The sequence below is a fragment of the Stegodyphus dumicola genome, chromosome 2, assembly GCF_044657685.1.
Source record: "Stegodyphus dumicola isolate Sdum_Otavi_A_Nest chromosome 2, ASM4465768v1".
Taxonomy (NCBI): Eukaryota; Metazoa; Arthropoda; class Arachnida; order Araneae; family Eresidae; genus Stegodyphus; species Stegodyphus dumicola.
Window position 1 is genome coordinate 55048547 of NC_140769.1, and position 22540 is coordinate 55071086.

The 22540-nt window shown below is 31.9% G+C and overlaps 1 protein-coding gene across 2 annotated transcripts in view; it reads left to right on the plus strand.

Moving 5' to 3' along the window:
- Window positions 1–3350: 3350 nt before the first annotated feature.
- The window catches only part of Wnt6 (Wnt oncogene analog 6), a 69901-nt gene continuing 50711 nt past the window's right edge, over window positions 3351–22540 (plus strand). Inside the window, exon 1 of one of the 2 annotated variants that reach the window (XM_035362384.2) lies at window positions 3351–3475. In XM_035362384.2, coding sequence (XP_035218275.1) covers window positions 3405–3475 — 71 coding nt within the window. In that variant the 5' untranslated portion in view covers window positions 3351–3404. Of the gene's footprint in view, window positions 3485–22540 lie in introns of both variants that reach the window. The other variant, XM_035362385.2, reaches the window with a different exon arrangement.

Genomic DNA, 22540 nt, shown 5'->3' on the forward strand with positions numbered 1-22540 from the left:
ATCCTGCGATCAATTCTTTGAGAATATGCCAGAAAAATTCAATTATAATTATAAAAAAAGGTGAGTGTTGAATTTTGAAAGGAGTCTTTTGAAATATTATAATGTTATGGCAAATACATATGTGTGAAAAGTTTCAAGAAAATCGGGTTTGTAGAAAGAGGTCAAATATTAATTTTGATATTCTCCCAAGTAAACAAACAAACCAATCAACAGTAAAAAAACTAGAGAAATTGAGTTAAATAAAACCGTGGAGTAGAAACTAAAATTAATTTTACGCAGCCAAATTAACGAAAAACAACATCCGAAGTTGCAGAAGACAGTTATTTGTCCGGAATTATTTATCCTAAATTAATTATTATCCTAAATTAATTATTTATCCTAAATTACTTATCCTAAATTAAAAATTATTTAGAAAAGAAATTAAATTTTTAATTAAAGTTTTCCTAAATTGTTGATTGGATTTGAGAGAGAGATTATGGGATTATGAAAAATTATTCACTGTAAGTGATAAGACTTCTACTTCTTTTGTCAATATATCTAAGAAATATGTATGTGTTCTTTGTAAGAATGCTGGCAATTTGTGCTTTCATAAAACCTAAAACAAAATAAAGAGAAATTTTATTGTTGATATTAATTTTTTGTATTTTAAAATGCTTTCTGTGATTGATGAAAGATGTGGTGAAAAACAGGTATTTTATTGATAATTTATATATAATTTCATTAAAACTCTGAAATAAAAATGTATAGGCCGGCATATTAATTTTCAGAGTATGGCTATAACCTGCATATATTTCTGTATTTTGCATCTGAATTCTGAATTTAAAAACTGGAGAAAATCAACAAAATTATTTTGAAACTTACATTTTCTCACACGATGGACATTTTTCGTTAATATAAGAGATTTCTTTTTTCTCTTGAAATATATTTATTTTAAATGTAAAGAGGAATCTTCTGCAATACAAAATACATCTGAATGGACGTAAAACTACCTAATTACGGTAAATCACATTAGGGAAACCTGCTTAAGAGAAAAGATTCCTTCGTGCAGGAATTTCTATGGAGAACTGACTCATACTCACATTATATATAAAAAACAACGAAAACGTCCATGCAGCTATAAACCATTTAACGTCATCGAAGCCATGGACGGTTTTATCCAAACAGTCATTAGTATATCCTGCATTTTCGATTGATAAAGATAGTTTTCACGTGTTCTGGTTATATTTCAAAGCATATTAACTAAAGTACAAAATAAAAGTATTTTCTGTTTTAGTTTACTGCATTTTATTTCAATAAAGCTCAAGCATTTAAAAATATAGAATTAAATACAAAAGTAATAAAGTTTGTCGAAAAATATTTCGGTAAAACTAAGCAACTAAATTATATTTCACTTGACTAAACATAGTCCCTAAACATACAACATATCTATTTTATTTAAAATAAAACAATGGAATTTAATGTTTCTTAGTGGCAACTCAAAATTAAGCACGTTAATTGATTTTTATTTTCTCTGTGATTAAACAAAAGAAACATTTTGCATATGCATGAAATAAATAATAAAAGGTTGAATACATTTTAAGAAAGTCGTTTTGTTTTCACGTAACGTATAGAGTGTTGTTTTGACAAAATAAAATGCCTCGGAAATTGAGGGAAGGGAAGAACAGATCTGGAAGCTTCTCTTGGCAAGTGCTGTCTGTCATTGCGGGAAAAATTAAGAATTGTAATTTACTTACTACAAGTTATCGTGAGTAGCAAGTTTTTAAGGATGTTGCCATTAGGCATAGCATAAAAACTTTAATTTATCCTTCATTTTTAAGAAATTTGTGATTTAGGACAAACAGAACGATTTAAAAGTAATAAGCACACTTTCAAAAATTTTAATCTTTATTTAGTTTTTAATAATTTATCCAATCGACGCAAATTAAAATACATTTAATCAATTTAATATATATTATATGTATAAAGTTAATTATTTTTTATTTTATTATTAGCCCAAACGGGCCGTAGCCCAGAAGGGCTATTAGTCTCGAAAGGGGCATTTTGTGGCATTTGACTATAAACGGTCAATAACTTTTCAAATTGTTTCCACCAAATGTTATCGCTCTGTATTATATTTAAAGAAATTAAGTAATGAAGAATCTGCATAAATGTATGTGTGTTTCTCGCTTTGTGAAAAAACGACGGTACCTAGAGCTATCATATTTTGAATAAGATAATCCTCCATCCAAACACAGGCATCCGGAAGCCCAAATTTTCAATTTGTTTTACTGTCTATTTCCCGTTTTGTAAACCGTTAACGAATTTTTTATTAACAAACTCAAAGATTTCAAAGCGAGCTGTGGCAACACTGTACGAAAAAAAAAAAAAAAAAAAAAAACTATCTCCAGTACGCTAAGCTGCCTATCGGAAATTCTAAAGATATATTGTTTTTAAATATTATTTTGTTATATTGCTGTTGAATTGAATTTTATGTAGTTTAAGTGGGAAGAACATGATATTTAATGTATAAATAAACCTAACATACGAAACGTTAAAAAAAGTCCCTTTTGGCGTAATATAAAATCTTAAAGCTCTCGGATTTTTCTTTAAAAATGTTTATGAACATTTGTGTATATTTTCCGTTTATAAAAGATATTTTTAATGCTGTTGGTTTCGTATCTGATATAGAATCATTTGCTTTTAAAGTTTTCAGATAACTGACAATTTTATTATTTTCTTCACACTAAAGTTTTGAAAGTTTTAATGGTAAAGTCTTTAATTTCTCAGAGTGCAATTTGGGGTCTTTATATTTTAATTTTTCCTTTTTAATAACTTTAAAAATGCTCTAGAAATCACTAAATTTTTACATTAAATCATTAATTTTAAAATTACGAATTAAATAAAAAAAAGTTTAAAACTTGATATACTGCAGATGTTCGTGTATGTATTTGTATACAGTAAAGCCTATAGTGATTCGAAAATAGTGCTCCCTATTGGATTACATTTTCTGTAAAATTAGTAATAACACGTAAATAAGTTAAATTTAACTTATTGATTAATTATTTATTATCTAATCAATAAGTTAAATTTAACTTATTGATTTAGATGTAACATAAAGTTATTCAGATAATTAAATGTTTCAAAGTCCGGATAACTGGAGTTCTACTATATAAATCAACTGCCTGAAAATTTCGTTCCTTATAAAAAAGATAATATTTGTGGCTAAAGATTTGCCATGTATCTTAAAGCGAGTTCCAGCCTAAAAGAGGATTCTTGGGGCAGAAACGAGCAGGTTTACAGAGCTAGATCTCAATATGGAGAACGTCCCTCCTGCTGACTGCTTACCCTCCCCCATCCCACCAAACCGCTAAGTCGATTCGCGGTGAGAGTCGGTAGATCGCGTTACTCGATGCCGAGTGCTCTCAATGGACTGTCGGCGGATGCTCTGCGTCTTGCTCTGCATGATCTACATGCTTCACGTCACCGGGCTTTGGTGGTAAGTGATGTGCGTATCTTGTTTTCTTTCATCTAGGACGTAGTGGTTGATTGTTCTCGAATATTGCCTGTAATAGCAAATGGACAGTCTTTTTTTCCCTCTCAGTTTCGATCTCGCAAATGTCTTGAGGGAAATTTAAATTATTTAGATACTGCCCTCAGTGCAAGAAATGTCTAAAGCTAAACATGTTATCATTTTAGTTATCTGGTAGTTTCAAATGATAGGCAATTAAGATACATTTCTTGATTTTTAAATAAATCCTAAGGAAAAAATGTTAAATGTTAAGATAGTTTTAAAACATTTTATTATGTGTGTCTGGAATGTGTTTTAATACAAAATTATAAATAAAAGATTTCTGTAAGATTTTTTTTCCTTAAAGAAAACACACTGAATCTTTTTTTTTTTTTTTTTTTTTTTTTGCGAGTAAATAAAAGAATTGTGTGCGAAGTTATGATTTTAATGTTAAAAAAAGAAGAACTTATCCTAATCTTTGAAAAAAAATTTTGAACTTTACATATCATCAAGTTTTTTGCATTTTTTCATAAGAAAAATGTCCGCTTTTGATTTAATGTTTAATTTTGAAGCTTAGGACCACGAACATCATGTAATCTTGCTTTTGATGATTTCGATATATTAGATGATTTCGATATATTAAAGATTAAGATTTTTAGTTGTGATTAATTAAAAATTTGGGTATAGTTTACAAAATGTTGACATCGAGTCTTGCAGTAACAAACTGCATTATGAGTTCTGTTAAAACAGTAATACTGTAACACTTTGGTGTTAATGCATTTGGAAGTTTTCAGTAATTATAATTGTAATTATTATCACAATGGGTATATACTTTTTCATTTCACATACCATTTCTTTCATCTAAGTTGTTTTTCAGTACTGATTAGCGGTGATAATCTAAATTAATTATAAATAAAGGTGTTGTGAAAATTTAATACTGCAACTGCTAATCATTGAACAGCGCGGGTTTAAATTGAGAATATTCACTCCTTAATTTTTTACAAGAAATACAAACATCTTCGAAATTTGAATATTTGAGACAGTTATAAAACTCTTGAAATCGAAAAATGTTGAAAATATTAATAGGTAAATAGCTATGTTCCGAATGTGTAAAATGTATGTAAGTAGCTAACTTATACGACCTTTTACAACCATAAAATATGTATAACTTGTAACAAAAACTTTTCATTCATCATGTCCAGTGCTGTTAACACGTGTAATGGCCGTGTTGCTTTTGTTATGCAATGCAGTAGTTATAGGTATTGAGAGACGATGAGTATTTCTAACTGAGAGCATAACGTTATGTGTTTATGACTTTAATTTACAGATCTGCCTTTTAAACCATTTTCTACTGATTATGATTTTTGTAAGAATAGTTTATTTTCCCCCCTAGCTTTATTGTAATTATTCCATATATCATAGAAAAATATTAATTAGAAGTTTGTTATATCCTTAGTACTGATATTAAGCCATGATGTAGGATGCTAATATTCAAATTTTGGGGAATCAGAATTACAAGCGGGTTTTCGAAAGATTCAGCACACCCCACATTTTGCAAAACGTACGTAGTAAATATTTCTTCCATGATGCTCATAAACTTATGCTATTATCAACAATGAAATAAAAAAGCTATTTTTGGAAATATGTAATCTTTACATGTAAATTATTTAAATGTTTCACATTTCTTGATATTAAATATTTGCATAGAGCATGAAATACAAAGTAAATGCTACACAATTCTGAAATTAACTTACATTTTGAATTAAGAACAAAAGATAAAATTGTTTTGGATTACTACAGCAAATCACCCAAAAGCTATTTGCCTAAGAGGAGGGTGCCTTCGAGGAGAACTTTTCAAGGGAAACTGGATAGTGTTCATCTTACGTGTAAGATTATGGAAAATCCCATTTAACTATTCCATTCGCGAAATTTTTAACCCAGATTGAATTCCAGTATTTGAGCATTTCTCAAAAAGAAAAAAAAATAGTAAGGAAGCTAAAACTCAAAGCAAAAGTTTAGTAAGGAATATGACAGAAAACGTAATTGTTAATTCAGAAGTCAAACAACAAAACACCGAGTTGTTAACAGCCTAATTGTTAACAACTCGGCGTGCTCTTTGTCTGAACTTTGAAACGATTTCGCAAAGAAGTAACTTACAAGTAATTTTATAGTTAATTCAATTGCATTTATATAATTCTGAAATTTCGAAATCGTACTTTTTTTAAGTATCTCAAACATGTTCACTCTTATTAAATCAAGGACTGGAAAGACAGTCTTTTCTTTAGATACTTAAAGGTGGGTATCGCTGGATGAAATCACACATTGTGAACCATTAAGAGAAACTCCTCGCCTACAGCTCTTGCCATAACAATAAAATCTGTGAAGCATAAACATCTATAACATCTATGAAGCATCCAAAATTGCTTCATATATGAATTCCATATGTCATCGATATACACATTTCTAAACATTTAAGGAATCACAATTTTCTTTGCCGTGTGACACTAGCCTATGAAAAAACCACAATTCCTTGCCTTAAAATCCATGTCTTTCTGTAATGCTATTGGGAGTATGCTAAGTCTTTAACTTTCTTCACATATCTATTCACTTAAAAAGCTAAAGACACATATATAGCAACATGTTAGGAAAAAATAGATCTCAAGACAAGAAATTGTGGTTTTAAGTGAGCAATTGTCAAGTTACCACATGGACTCGTATCTTTCAAGGAAGTTCCTTAAATGCCCTGAGATATTTACCTCATATTTAGAATTATACGTAAAAATTACTATAGAAACATCGAAATTCACCTTAATAGCCATTCATGCATTTTGATGTTATGCAAGAGACTTTTATATTTGACATTAATGCAAGAGACATTTGTATATTTGTACCTGAAAAGGTATCATCATACTGCTGTGTAAACTGACTGGGTATGTTTGGTACATTTTAGATGGAAAAAATTCACAATGCCAGTCATTTATTTAAAGTACTTCAGGAGCAAAGAAGAAGGAGGTGAGATTTGCTCTTCGAAAATCATATCAAAACTTTAAAACAACTTGAAAAGTCATTACCAGTTTCATGACTTTGTCAGTGAAAATCACAGCCCTTTTTAAAACTCTTGTGTTAAGATTCAAATAATCTATAAGCTCAATTTTTTTGTATATCTTGTCTCTTGCGCTTATTCTTATTGCTTGAATTGTTTTCAAAATTGCATCATATTCGCTTTACATTCTATGAGTTAATGCAAATACAAGGATTTTAAGCAAATTCCGTCCTTTTAGCTGAAATACAACGAGAGATATGAACTGCTATGGTAATATTATCTTTTGTTTTTATCAAATACAAAGTTTTACGTTCATTTCTCATCCTCAAGCATTTATCGTAATAATAAAACAAAGTCATTTTTTAAATAATATTTACTTAAACGTCTTTTTCTATGAATTACAATTACGTTTAGTATATGTTTTTGCCTGTGTAATTCACAGTTCTTGTTTAATTATATTATGGCAGAAACTTTTGAAAGCCATTCTTTTTCTGTCTCTCTTATTTATATTTTCTTAAATAAAACCTGCATCTTCGAAGTTGCTATTATTTTAGGTTTACTACTTATGGATTATTATTAGAATTCAGTTGTTATTCATTTAAACTGAAAGTACAAACCGAAAATACATGGGCTGAGCCAATGGGGAATTCCTCTCTAAGGGAGAAATTTCAAGACTTTTGGGTGGGGAAGAAGGGTATTACTTTATAAGGTATTTCTCCCACCTTACCTTCGTGGTGTAGTGGTTCTGCAAGCTGGGCCGGTATTCCAGAGGTCCGTGGTTCGATTCCCGTCGAAGGCGGTTGCTAATTTTTCATCTCTCCGGCTTTTCCAATTAACCTAATGTCTCTACATCTTGACCTCATACTGATATTGATACAAGCTGTAACAAAAACTAACAGAAAGGAATGGCGAAGAAGTGGTTGAAATCACTTGATCCAAGAGCGATTAAAATGTTAAAATTTAGGGGGTGTGTAAGCACAATAAAATCAATAGAAAGTTTCTTTATTTACATTTCTTTAATATAATAATAATTTATACATTGGTAAGAATATAAATAATAGATGTTTATTAGTATAATAAATTACAAGCTTATGTGTACGTTTACGATATATTGAATTAAAAAAAAATTAATATTAATTCTTTCCTATAATTTAAATGTTGAGAATCACCAATATAACACTTTTAAATAAACTTAAATAAACACTTTTAAATATTATAAAATAAACACTTTTAAATATTATAGAGTCTTACATGAGGTTCCAGACTGCTGTACTTATCTCCGGATATTTTATGTCCTCCAACCTTTCAACACTGACATAATTTTTGACAGAGGGACAGTTACAAATCTAAAGCACTTATGGCATCAAGTAACTACTATGGCCACTTGATGTAAGTGAATAAGAGGCCATTAAAGGGGCGACTGTCTCCCCACGTGCAACTGTGCTCAAGATTTAATTCTCGTAACTGTTATACTTACTGATTAGTTAATGTTACCGGGCCTTTAAGTTTCAAAATATTTCGCGAAATTTCAATTCCATTAAGCTGAAATAGCTACCCGATTTCCTGATGTCATTCGCTATACTATTTCATCATCATTCGCTTCGTATTTACCTTTAAGAGAATATCAAATGTCATTCTCAGCTTAGCAAATAAAGTGGTTTTCTTTTTTAGTAGAATAAAATATTCTGCGACTAAGTAAATTTCTTAATAGTTTATTAAAATATATTTTTTAACATTACTTTGAATATCTCTTTTTAAATTTTTAAAGGGTATATAGAGTAGAATAATAAAACAAACCTGAATTTTAAGACTTTACATTCTGATCTTCAGCTGGAGTAGAGCGCAGCATTTTCTTTTACTCGACAGTACTCTACCCGAACTCCGGCATATTTATTCTTTAATTGATTACGTTAAAGGACTAGAGAGCTATCTACCTAAAGAAAGTTTGCCTTCATGAAGCACTTTCAAAGGGAAGTTAATTTGTATTAAGTGATTTACGTTTCCAAGAAACATTTAAAAATTCATAGCATAGCAATTTTTATTATACTAAAGAGAGTTATCTCATCATTATTATTGTTTTTATTATTAAAGCTGTTGTTGTTATTTTATGTACTTCGCAAGCGCTCGGTGCTCCTGTTTTTGTTGGTACTGCAGAGACATTAGAATGATTTACTTCGATATACCGGAAAACTGATTGCTATCATAATTAAATGAAACAGAGTTGATCTTCTCTTTCAGCAACGCACTTACTTAGTGCACTACCATAAAGACCATTATTGAGATCATCTGAGATCATCATTGACACCATCACTGAGATCACTATGTCAGTTTAAAATTTTTCACGAAGACGGAGATAATGTACAAGAATGTATCAATTAAAATTTATCTGTACGGTAGGGGGTTGGATGCACAGGATGAGGAGATGATGCTTTAATGAGGCTGCCATCCCAGCTTCCGGATTTAACCTCATGAGACATTTTCTTGAGAGCATTTGTTAAGGATACTTTTTTATTCCCTAAATCTCATGACCATTTCCAAGATCTTGGTAATGTGAAATAGGTTTTTGTAATGAATGCTGTGAAATACCTTATAGAACTATGAATAACTCGTAATACCCTGTATGTAAGAAAGGAATTTTTTAAGAAACTGGTATTTGTTTTAAGGGTGCGAACTAATTTTGTATGGGCTGATCCATCCTACAGGGCGCAAAGCTATACCCCTTTTACATTTTAAAGTATTTCTCCCACCTTCCTACCGTGCCTTCGTTGTGTAGTGGTCAGCACACTGAGCCGGTATTTCAGAGATCCGTGGTTAAATTCCCGACGAAGGCGGTTGCTAATTTTTCATCTCTCCGGCTAATTTTTCATCTCTCCAATTAACCTAATGTCTCCACAGTGGCGCCCGAACTAAAAGGATGTTGGATAATGATTCTCCTCACCCAGGATATGGCGATTTGGTCCTCTAAAAAGCCCAGTCGCTTTTCAAAAGGGGGGAGTATATAAGGTATTTCTTTTACCTTCCTAGCGTGCCTTTGTGATGTAGTAATCAGCAACTGAGCTGCTATTTCAGAGGTCCGCGGTTCGATTCCCGGCGAAGGCGGTTGTTAATTTTTCATCTTGCCTGCTTCCAAAATACCTAGTGTCTTTACAACATAAAAGCAAAATTATCAAAACAATTTATATATAATAATTTTATGCGTCTTATATAGAAGTTATAAATGAATTAATGAAATTTGATTTAAAAAATACATTACTTTAGCAGGCAGAATATTCTTCATTAGTACCAAAGACACTTGCTAAATTGTTATTTTATTAATTTTTTTTGGGAGGGCAAAAAAAAAAAAAAAAAAAAAAAAAAAAAAAATTCTAACTTTACTGTAATTTAATTAAACACGTATTGATTAAAACCAAAAACAATAGTAAAAATAAATAAAATAAAAATCGAGAATAGATAAAACTATTTATAATATTTATAAATCAAATAGATTTTAAAAAAAATAGGAAATCGTACTAATACCTTGTTCTGTGAAAATAATTCAATATATAATGCCTAGTCTGGGAAAAACTTTGTAGTGGATAATATTCAACTCGTATACTGCAAAAGGAAATTTTTTGTTGCATAAACTTATTCTCCGAGATTTGAGTAAATGTATCATTCTTTCGTAATTTAACCATTTCCTCCAGTAACACATAGGATAATGAGAACTGCGAACCTGAAAATGATAAGGAGTCTCTCGAGACTCGGTAGTTTCATTATTAAAGTATCAGCATTTCGTGAAGTGCTTATGTTTGTGTTATCAAGATCATAAATAATCTGCAAACTGCATAAAATAGTTTCCAAACACTTTTGTTGTAATAATATTTTCTTTACTCTGCAATTTGAATTTAAAAAAAAATTATTAGTATTTACTTTCAATTTATGCAAAATTCAGCCGCACTTTACGCTAATTATTTTCTTTGTATGTATTTGCTCTCTTAAAAGAAGCACCCTATCAGACTTTTCTCAACTTCATAAAGTTCTAGAAAGATAACATTAATTTGAGTAAAATTTTGCTTAACTCTAAATTTTAATTTGCCTGAAATATTTTAAAATTTACCCATTTTAAAATTCTTGTTTTTTATTGCTTATTATTATTCGGATAATATTTTATAAGATCTTCATTTTAAATTACATTACGGAGAAATACACTTCAGATAAAAGAAGTGCCTCCGTGCAGGACTTTCTAAAGGCGACTGGACGATTCAAGTTACACTTACAGAAAACCTTGAAAACTCCCAGGTAACCAATCCATTTACTGGGATTTGAACTCGGTTTATTTATTTATTACCTGTTCTTCCATGATACTGTACTCCGAAAGGGGAGGAATGCCCTGTGGAGATCATTTTGAGGGAAACTGGCTGGTATCCATGTTACAGATGGAAAAAACCCCGAAAACGCTCATGAGCCAGTCCGTTCTCCGGGACTCGAATCCCGGACTGAACTACCAATGTTCAACGGTTTGGTAATTGATGAGCTTTGAACTTGGTTTGACTAGTCGGTATTCAGCGATCTTATCTATTTTGCAGCTGATGGGCATTTTTCACTTTTAAACTCTGCATTCAGTGTTTTAGGAATAGATCATTTAAAAAAGAATATGGATCTAGTGTTATAAACATATATGTATTTTTTTCTTATATGTAAAATTATTTGAAAAGTATTTTTTCACTGCATTAATTATTTAATTACAAAATAAAAGTTATTTGTTTTAGAAAACTCCGTACATACTAATAAAAAGTTCTCATTAAAATATTAAAAAAAAAGTAAAAACTCATACGGAATGCCGCCCAAATTGAAAAATGGTTAGTGACCCTGACTGATATACCGAATGGCCCGCACTCAAATCTCGGAGAAAGCATGGATGTAAATTGGCTGTCCCTTTACAAGAGACAAAGGTGGCCTACTTATTACGTGTAACCATCAGCATCCGGCCTTATTAGTGGCCAACGCCTGTAATGGTTAGTGCCACCATTACAGGGGGGAATACGAATAAAACGCTAAAAAATTACACACTGACAAAAGCATACATTTATTGCATCAAGATTTAGTTTTCCTATAAGTATTTATTGCCTATCAGTTACTTTAGTAACAGTGTAACTACGTTATTTCTGTAGCTAATTATGCTTGTGTAACTATTTTAGTAATAAATTTAGAAATAATATCTTACAGAATTCACTTTTGTTTTCTTTCGGAACACAAAACACCCACAAAATTGTCTAAAATCTTTTGACTTGAATCAGAAAATTGGCTTTAACAGAGTTAGAAATATAAATTAAGCTACTAAGCTGGTGTTTATCCACATACAAAAAAAATATTTTTAATATTTTAAATAATTTTCCTGTGTTTCTTAAATGTGTTAAAAAGCGTACAATAGAAAATAAAATGTAAAAGATTAATTAAAAAATTAATTAATAGTGCATTACTTCATATGCTAAATGTAGACCCCCATCTAACCTTAAGTCATTTAAAAATTATCGCTGCATTCACATCTGATTGAGTAAAAGGTTTTTCTGGGGTTGCTTCCTACGATTTTTCATCTTTCCGATACTCAGTTGTATGGGACAGCGCTTACTATCCTTTTCCCATGCCACCTGCACGACTGGGTCAATATAGAATTCTGTGCACAATTAGAAGCTTCATTATTTCTCGAGTCTATTGTGTCTTCGGCAAAGATAAACTTTATGCTGCTGAAGGATTTAATACTCGGGAATTGAACTTTAACTGAAACAACAGTCTGACGGAAACGTGTAGGACAAAAAATGAAATTATACTCGCATGTGAATGCTCTGAGTTTAAGCCTTATTGAACCTGCAAACTGCTGCATTTCCTTATTTAGTAGAGTCTCTATATGTGATAAATTAATCTTCTTCTTCCTAAATTTTTATTTCATCAGTATTTTGCAGCTTAGAGGAACAATGGATAAATTTATCATTACTGGCAAGTTCAATTGACCTAAAGAATAGTTCGACTTAGCTGTAATTTATTCCAGTATAATCCCAGACCCCCATTAATGTGAGACTAGGATATCATCCTGATTACTATAATTAAGATTACCTCAAATATTCTTCCACTATTTCAATGGCGTGATCATTGCAAGTACTTTCTACTCTTAGTTTCAATAAAGCAATTAAATTAAATTAAATTTTTAATGCGTAGTAATTCATACGGAAAATCGAAGCATTATGCTGAGTACATAATATTTAATTAAGAATATTTTAAAAAATTCCGATCAAATTCAGGAAAGAACATTAATTCCTTTATAAAAGCTTTCAGTTCTTTTTAATTAGCTTTTAAAAATAAAATATAGTTATCATTTTATCTTATTTGATGGTATTTACATATATACTGTGTTGTAAATAAAGTAAGAGATTTCTCGCTTTCCTTTCCTTTTTATCAGCTTTATTTAAAACAAACAAAAAGAGGTGCTTACGTATTAATCGAAACCTCGTGATGCACCACCAACAATTCTACCGACGATTCTGCTTTCATTGTGACAATCCTATAAGCTGTTCCAGTACCAAATAATACGTCTCTGGAATAAAAATATTTTTTTAATCGACCTGTTGATATCGAAAATACGCTTCCTTCGTCAAAAGGTGCCAAATATCTCAACTTCATCTTACATCAGAAAACTGTTAAATAAATAGCCTATGCCCCTCAAAGCTATAAATATGCTTCACAAACGGAATTCATGCGCAGTATTCTGCCTGAAATGAATTAATTTTACTCGATATAAACTGCTTTTGTACTGCAGTATTCTCCAGAAAATATTTTTACTTGCTTTTGAATCTTTAGACTAAAGGGTTTCCTGACTGCCAGAAATCGGCATTTTTAAAGCTAAAATGCTATCTAAATTTTTTCACCAAATTTCTAAAATTAATTTCGCTTCCTTTCAATGTAAATTATGGTATAGAATTTTCTTAACTTTTCTTGATCTTTTCACTACTAAAATAATTTATATAAAATCACAGACAAACTTTTCATGATCACGTATCTTAATTGAAAGATATTATACTACAGTATGAGTAATACGCAACAATATTTTTATCTCCGAGAAGTAGAACTCTTTAATAGCCATAACATTTTCGTCGTTGCTTTCGTACAAATAAGCATAATCAAAATTCGGAATCTAATTTATTCCCAGTCTGCGAAGTGGCTGGTTGCAACTCATAAACATTCTAATCAGTCATGAATGCGTTTTATGCGACCTTTAACTTCACTTGTCTAACAAATCCATTAGTTATGCCGTAGTTAGGTGAATAATCTCTATGGGAAGAGGATAAAATTTAAATGAGTTGTCCATTACGGAAAACAAAACCATTCAAGAGCTCCTGAACATACAAGAGTGTTAATGAGTTGTTTGAAAGAGCCAACTACTTAGTATTCAACTGATTTTTACTTTCTTTAAAAATAAATTTATTTAAAAGTAAGTTTCCTTAAAGAAAAGTTAATCGAAGAAAACACAAGAAGTCAGGGAGGAACAATATTTGGAGAAATGCGCTATCTTAAATACTAGCTGTCACTCGACAATAAGCTTATGTAGCCTTCTGTGTAGAGATTAAGGAGGGCATTGGAAACATGACTGAAATCAAATCTACTTCGAAATGTATTTTGTAGGAATAACAGAGAAATTGATCCCTTCCGTTTCAGCTGTTGTCAGTGTTTATGAAAGAATGTTCAAAAGAGTTCTGCAAGTCTACAAACACCCTGAGTTAAAAAAAGGAATATGATTAAAAAGAGTTTACGATACCTTTAGAATATCATGTCACAGTTTGAATTTGTTTATTTACAATATTTTTATGTACTAGTAAATACTTCGTAAAAATATGCATTCTTGTACACAAGTATCCAAACGAAGTCAGACAAACTAATAAGGGATCTAGATAGGTCATAAATTTTGATGAACAATTAATTATTCTTTAGTGATTAAAAAATATAATGCTCAAAAATAACTCATTTAAAATTTATTAGAAAGTATTCACGCAGTTGAAGTATTCTAACAGCGATGAATCTGAAGTTCATGAAGAATAACCGCATAAGTCGTTAAATCAAAAACGACAGCTAATCTAAACAAAATCTGCCTTCTGTAAGTTATAAATAATTACAATGAGCTGCAGGTTTTTGAAAGTGAAAGTTGTGTTGACTTGAATGAAAAATTAAGGTACCAAAATAGGTAATTTTGAGAAATATATATATATTGTGTGTGTGTGCCTATACAAACATCATCTCAAGCAGTAAGGAATTTTATCAGAGCAAATAACTGACTGTAAAATATGTTCTTCGAGAATGAAGTTTATTATTTCCCAAATAAATTTAAGGAAACAGCTCACGTTTCCGAAGAAGCATTATATCCATCCGTCATTTAGCCCTCTCATCAACGAAAACGTTTCCCAGGATACAACAGAAGAAACGACCGAAGTGCACTTTTAAGAAAGGGAAAATTCCATCCCATTGTTCATAGAAAACATCGCGGAGAACAGATCCCAGTGAATCTCTCTCCTCTTATCATGAAGTCTCTGGAAAGGATTTCTGGCACACGGGTATTTTAAAAGTCCATACGCAGCAAAGACACTCTTACAAATATCCCAATCTTCTCGGAGATTTGAACCAGTCCCAACAATACAGCAGCCAGCGTTCGTCGTGAACCACTATACAAATCAGGAAGTCATATATCAAAATTTAATATCGTTGTTTTCTACAGAAAGAGTTTAAATCTTGAGAAAAGCAAGTGAACAACATGCAGAAAAAAATATATGTGCAACTGGGAAATGTGGTGATATGAAGTTGCAAGTATAAAATCTAAAACTTAGGGAAAATAAATCACTACATGGCCTAAAACTTTGAAAAATGTTACGCATTGCTATATTAAAAAATTAAACTTTGGAAAGCCTATTACCTTTCAACTAGCTATTGGCCAAAATGGGTAGCAAGTATAATTAAGAAATCTTTTATGTCCAAGATGCATAAGCAATATATATATATATATATATATATATACAGAGAGAGAGAGAGAGAGGGTGTCCCGTAAATGTTGAGACAAACTTCTGGTGGAGGTAGGTTTCATCATAAGGATTAAGAATTGAATAGGAACCTCTGCTCAGAAACATCATTGTACGCTGCCAGAGGGTGTTGTACAGGAGAGTGCTAGTGGAAAATGAGGATTGCCTCGTTCGAGCGGTAGGCACCCTACGAAGACAATGAAACGCTATACGAACGGAGAGCTTGTGAACATATGGTTCCAACATGATGGGACGCCTGCTCATCTAGGGCTAGATGTTTGTAACCATTTGAATAGATCATTCCCGCATCGATGGATTGAGCGTGGTGGACCGGTTCCCTGCCCCCCCTCACGTTCACCGGATTTATCGAGCCTTGATTTCATTTTGTGGGGAGCCACCAAAAGTGTCGTGCATCCAATCCTATTGTGTCTTAAGTGGATCTCGTGGCAAGTCTCGCGTGCACAGCTGCTACATTCAAAGAAACTTCCGGTGTGTTTGAACATGTTCGGCAATCAATGTTCCGTCGGTGTCAGGCATGTTTGGCATCTGATGGAGCAAACTTCGAGAATTAGTTGTAGCCTTCAAGCTGTCGTACACCATTTGTATTCGTGTCTGATAACTGTTTCAAATTGATCACTCTCTTGTTTTCTTTCCCATCTTTTACTTCTGCTACCACTTACCACTGACATTTTCGGGCATGGGTTCCTATGCAATTTTTAATCCTTATAATGTGCCCTACGTCCCCCAGAAGTTTTTCGCAACACTTACGGGACAACCTGTGTATGTGTGTGTGTGCTGGATTATATTACTCACGTGATTTGTTTCGTGTATCTGATATGGCTTTTAGAGGGAGATGAAATTTATTATCCCTTATTATCGAATCTCGACCGGACCGAACTTTTCCCCATTTGATGGAATTACCAATCATGGATTCTAAGTTTTACAAATCAAATGTCAGGAGGAAATAAAATATATGCTCTCATTGATGCATTTCAGCGTATTTGATCCACTTCAACATGGCAAGCTTAAAGCAAATGAGTCTTACATAGTACATGCAATTCAAATGAAACAGGTAATCTCTCAAAGAATTGCTGAATTAGATATTCAAAAACAGCAAACCCAAATGTTTTGCAACCTCTCCTATAGATATAAATAAATAAATAGTAATAGAATGGAAGCCTCTGCTATGCAAAGTACTAAAAATAATTACAGATTTGTCAAACCGAGCAAACGTGCAGGGAAAATATCCCCACGGAGGCAGTTGATTGGAAGCTATTAAGTGATGAAATATGAAACCTAGGAGTAGGAAAAGTAACAGGGAACTTACAAGATGAAAACCTAATTATCAAATTACACAATGCAGATGACTATCGTAAAGTCACGGAGATTTTAATGCGAGTGAAATACCTTATTACTCGTTAATTCTCCTCAAGAATAGTTATCAAAGATAAGAGCAGCTATCAAGAATCTCACAACTGGGAACACATCTAGCAGGCACCAATGTAAAAAGACATGCCATTAAAAAATTCTTAGACAGTTAATGAAGAAAGATAGAGAAGAAATCGAGACTCGTCTAATGTTTCTAATGCAAAGGAAACGTAATGAAAAAGGAAAAATAATTTACAGTATTACACATTTAATGAACTTAGCTAGCTATACATGCTGGGTCATTTAAAACCACTTCAGGTCCAAATCTGTACCATAATTGTCAGCGTTATGGGCCCAATAAGACTCACGTCCAACGTAAGTCCCGTTGCCAGAAATGCGCTCAAAATCATTTAACAAAAGATTGTCAGAAAGACAGGAAGGACCCACGTGACTTCTTATAGATACCACGATACCCTAAAAATATCAAAAAACAGAGACCGGAGCCCCCGCCAAAGACAGGTAAGTTATTTCCAGCATTCAAACAACCGACTCCATTGGTGAAGTCCAGCAATCAATCAGAAGTGAGCAGGTTTCAACCTGTGAGAAGGAACCCCAGTCGTTCACGAAGGGGATCAAATATATGCTGTTCAAAGATAAATCATTTGTCGAAAGATTTAAACCTATTAACTCCACCAATGGGGAAAATAGAAATTTAATGGAAGCAATTTTGAATTTTTGACAAAATTTAATTAGGTATTCTAGTCAAATTAAGAGCTTCACCTATTATCAAGAGGCAAAGAAATGTATCCTAAGTGTAGCATACTTGAATATCAGTGGCATTAAACATTAAGAATTGGAAATTTGCAGTTTCTCCAATTCTCAATTTCAAAATACTAGTTGTACTTGTTTCTGAATCTTGCTCGTAAGCTCAAGGATTTTAATCATAAATATTGAAATGCGTTTACAAAATTACAAGTGCGTTTGTATTTAGTTCTCATAAACTTATCCCATGAATATATTGCACTTTTTTGCATCTTATTTTGCGATATGATTTCGACAGACTATTGCTCCGTGCAGTTCATTTCCAAATGGATATTCATTATTTTTCAAGAAACTTGTTCCAGTTAGCGCTCCAGCTTTACTCTCGCTATATCGGCGACGATAATTACCGTGATTCTAAAAAATGTCAACGCTACAGGGCTAAGTTCCCAGAAGAGTGGGTAAATACATCAGTCGTTTAATATTCAGTGTTAAAAATCAGTTCATTTTGGAGTTTCCGTGACTAAGATCTGTGTGAATGGGTTGCCTGCTTGGATGTTTTCATAGTTTTCGCTATGTTTAAAGTGAAAAAGAGTCAATTCCCTTTTGAAAGTCTCCTGAAAAGACTTCATTCGTCTTTCGTAGACAGCTCTCTGTGCTTGCAACACTGCAATAATTTCAAATACGTCTGCAATAATTTCATTCCTTATAAATTCAGTGATACGAAAAGCGAATTCAGCAAATATTTTGTAAAAATGTTTAGTTTTTTTTTTTAATTTTTAAACAATTTTATCGCATTTTTGTTATTTTCTATAATCATACTTTAGTATGTAGAGACATTGGGATTTATTTGGAAGCAGGTAATATGAAAAATATGCAATCGCCTTCGCCGGGAATCGAACCACGGACCTCGGGAATACCGTCCCAACGTGCTATCGTTACACCACGAAGGCACGCCAGGGAAAAAAAACCTTATATACACCCCTTTTTAAAGGGCGACTAGAGTTTTAGTGGACCTAGTCTCCAAAATCCTGGGTGTGGAGAATCATCATCCACAACCCTTTTAGTTCGGGCGCCACTGTAGAGTCATTAGGATAATTGGAAGCAGAAAAGATGAAAAATTAGCAACCGCCTTCACCGGGAATCGAACCTCGGACCTCTGGAAAACCGGCCGAGCGTGCAGAACCACTACACCACGAAGGACGTTAGGAAAGTAGGAGAAATACCTCATAAGTATACTAAGCGAAGAAGTCTTAAAACTGAATGTGCATTTTGAACTGAATTGAACGCGTACCTTTCTGTGTGTTGCACAGATAGTTGATAATATGTCTTTTGCAGAAATCAAATTTTATGAGACAAGTCGTTAACTGCTTTCATTCATTCAGATTGCTTATTTCTTCGAGGAGATGCTAACCAATATATAACCTATTATGTATACATTTAAACATTTACTCATTTGACTAAAAATGAAGGAAATGGATGAAAAAAATGGAGTGTAATCTGTTTGGCAGCATGAATAGTTCCATAGGAAAATATTCTTTGCATAGTCTGTTGTTTTAACTTCAGTTGACTAAAGCAAAGAGCATTCAGTCTATCTGTCTAAAATGAAAAATGTCTTCTTGGAATACTTTCTAGGAAACACTTCATATTTATGTACTGAGGAAACCATAAAAAAGACCATATAATCAGCTCGTTCGACCACGATTCAAATCTAAGTCAAATTATTATTATTTATCAGTCATATCTACCCACCCATTGATGGACATCGCTCAATATAATGTTTCATTATCTGTAAATATTTATGCAGAGGATTCATGTGTTGTGAAAAGTATTTCAAGAATTCTCCAAGATAAACAAACGTTGCTTTCAGTAAGTAATGCTTCTAATAATCACGTCGTTAAAAAAGAGAAAAGGAGCAGAAAATTTGTGAAATTTAATCTCATTCAACAAAACTTCAAATTAATACCCAGTAGATATAATTTTTTTTATTTACTAGTGTATAAATTAGAGAGTACTTTTTCTTTGATGCCGTAAAGCCGTTAAAAAACTATTAACATTTGTTGTAATGGAAGGTTTACATGAGTATCTGTCAAAACTTTTGCCGAGGTTAATTGCAAAATAATCACTTACAGGTTTTTATTACGAAATATACTGCAAGTTTTCACCACCTACACCCGTTCTGTGACTTTAGATAGATCTTCATATGGCTCCCTCCCTAGAGCTTTAATATCCCAAGCGTTACTCTAAGAACAGAGAGTTCGTTGTATGGTTCAAGATGAATTGAATGCTTGTTTCTAGGGTTTTTAATAGGTGTAGATTATAATTCGATATTAAAATTGGTTAATGTACACTGCGGGAAAGAAAAATGACAGTTCGATATCTCCTGTTCTACTGGGCCAATTAAAGAAAATTTCGTTTTTCATATCTCGAAAATGCGACTTAGGATATGTATTGGATTTATATATAGCATTGCTCTAGTATAGATATTTCGATACAAAATCGGACTTTTTATGAAATGACATGCCACTTTTTTCTCCTATTTCGATTTTACGACTCAAGTTTTGTAAAAATCACAAGAGTAGTTTTTAAAAAATTAGCTGTCAAAATTTTAGCTCCTCAATGTTAATTAAATTTGGTATATATATTTATTAATCACTCTTTTTTTATTAAACTTATTTGATTCTTCTTTTCACAGTTGGTAGTTTAGGCTACTTCCAAATATAATTCGCCCATATTTTATGATTTATTTTTAAAATTTGTATTTTTAAATAATTTTTATAAATTTTTTGAAAAACATTTTGAGTTATAACCTGTAAAACTTTTACCATCATCTTAAGGTGGGTATATTTCTAAACATAATTGCAAAATATTTGAGTTTTTTTATTCAAAATTTCGAAAGATATACTTGAATTTACATTTTGGCGCGTTTTGAAGTTTGACATATTTAGTATACCCCATACTAACGGAAGTATGGTTTACGCACTTTGTTAAAATTATTTGAAACTATGAAACTTACTTTTTTCCGCGCTCGTAAGCAACGAAAAAATGGAAAGGAAAATAGGTTGCTATAAATTAAGAAGTTTGCCAAGTGAATTATTCTTCGCTCAACTTGTAAAAAATGCGTCAAGATAAGTTTTTAATTTCTCCATAAATTTCTTACCACGAATTACAAAAATTTAACATCTAGGCATAATCTGAGTCGTAGAATCGAAATATGAAAAACAAATTGGTATGTTATTTCAGAAAACGTCCGATTTTGTGTCAAAATACCTATGTTAAAACAATGCTATATATAAATCTAATATATACCTTAAATTTCGCTTTCTAGCATGGAAAACGCAATTTGAATTTTGTCAATCAGCCTAGTAGGACGGTAGATATAGAAATGTCCCCTTTATTGTTATTATAGCAATGTGGGACAAGAAAGATTCTGCAGTGTATTTGTTCGCAAATGATACTTAATAATTTTTCATTTTTCCCCTTAATAATATTGTGTATGTTTCATATTACGCTCTGTATAACGTCAAATAGCTTCAAATGTCATTAACTTAACAGAATTAGTATGACTAAACGGGAATCAAATGACATCAACCAGACTTTAAAGAAAAAGTATAATACCACACATTAACGAGAAATATATCGAAACTGTTTCAGTACATTAAACTGTATAAAGCTATTTGAACTGGTAAGAAAATATTCAAACATAACTATAAAAAAAAAAGGCTTAAGTTTGGGAGAAACAATAAAGAGGAAGCCCCATTATATTCTGTTTCTCCAGGCCAACAAGTTTCTAGTTTCGGCCCCCATGCACATTTTTCATTTTTCCTGTTTTTATAAACCTGACGATTCTGAAATGTTCATATTTATTTCAAATACTAATTCTTTGTGTGGATTTATTTTTCTAATGAAGTGTATACTCATTCAAAGTATGAAACTAGGGGATTTGCTGTTATATACCATATAAGACATGTAAAATATCTTCACTCTGAGCTTTCAGGAAAAAATAATTCATTAAATTGAAATTTCCTCTTTTTCCTCCGGATGAGACAATTTATATTATAGAATAGGCACTCAATCTTGAATCACATTCCTGAACCGTTCTTTCACGGAATACACTTTCCACCACATTCCAGCAGTAAATAATGCTATAAATAGAGCTAAAACCTGGATGCTTACAAAATGCAAGCATCGTTACCATCCTAACATAATCTTCCAACCTCAGTTACCAGATGCCATAACATTGTCATTATATGATAAATTTCAATGTCAGTGCAGGTGCATGCAAGAGTATTTTCTAAAAGCAACTATCTGAATCACAGAAATCATACATTTCAGTACCAACATAATAAAAACAACGAATACGTAAATTCATTCACTCAATTTCTTCTAAAAATTGAAAATAATTTTATAATCTAACACGCAATCATCATTTTTGCTGTTAACAGTATTGATAAAGTAATTGGTCGTATCAAATGACCGATAGCTTCCGTTAAAGATATAACAAGAGATGAAAATAACGATCTTTTCCCAGGATTCATATGAGGATTCAATCTTAGATCTTTTCATTCGCCCTATTAAAAAAGAAATTAATCAAAATAAAACTTCCAGAGTTACTGTAATTATAGTATTACCCAAGCGAAATTTGAATCCCTATCCACCAGCTGTGACTTCCATTCGGAATATTATTTTCCTTTATTTTTAAGGGAAGATTGAAATGATGTCATAACGGAATCAATATGCATTATAATGTGCAGTTCAACTAAGTGAAAAGCCTGTGATGAAAAAGTAATGGAAAAATCAAAAACGATCGAAAGCCAGAAAGAGCAGAACATAATGCCCTATTGACTT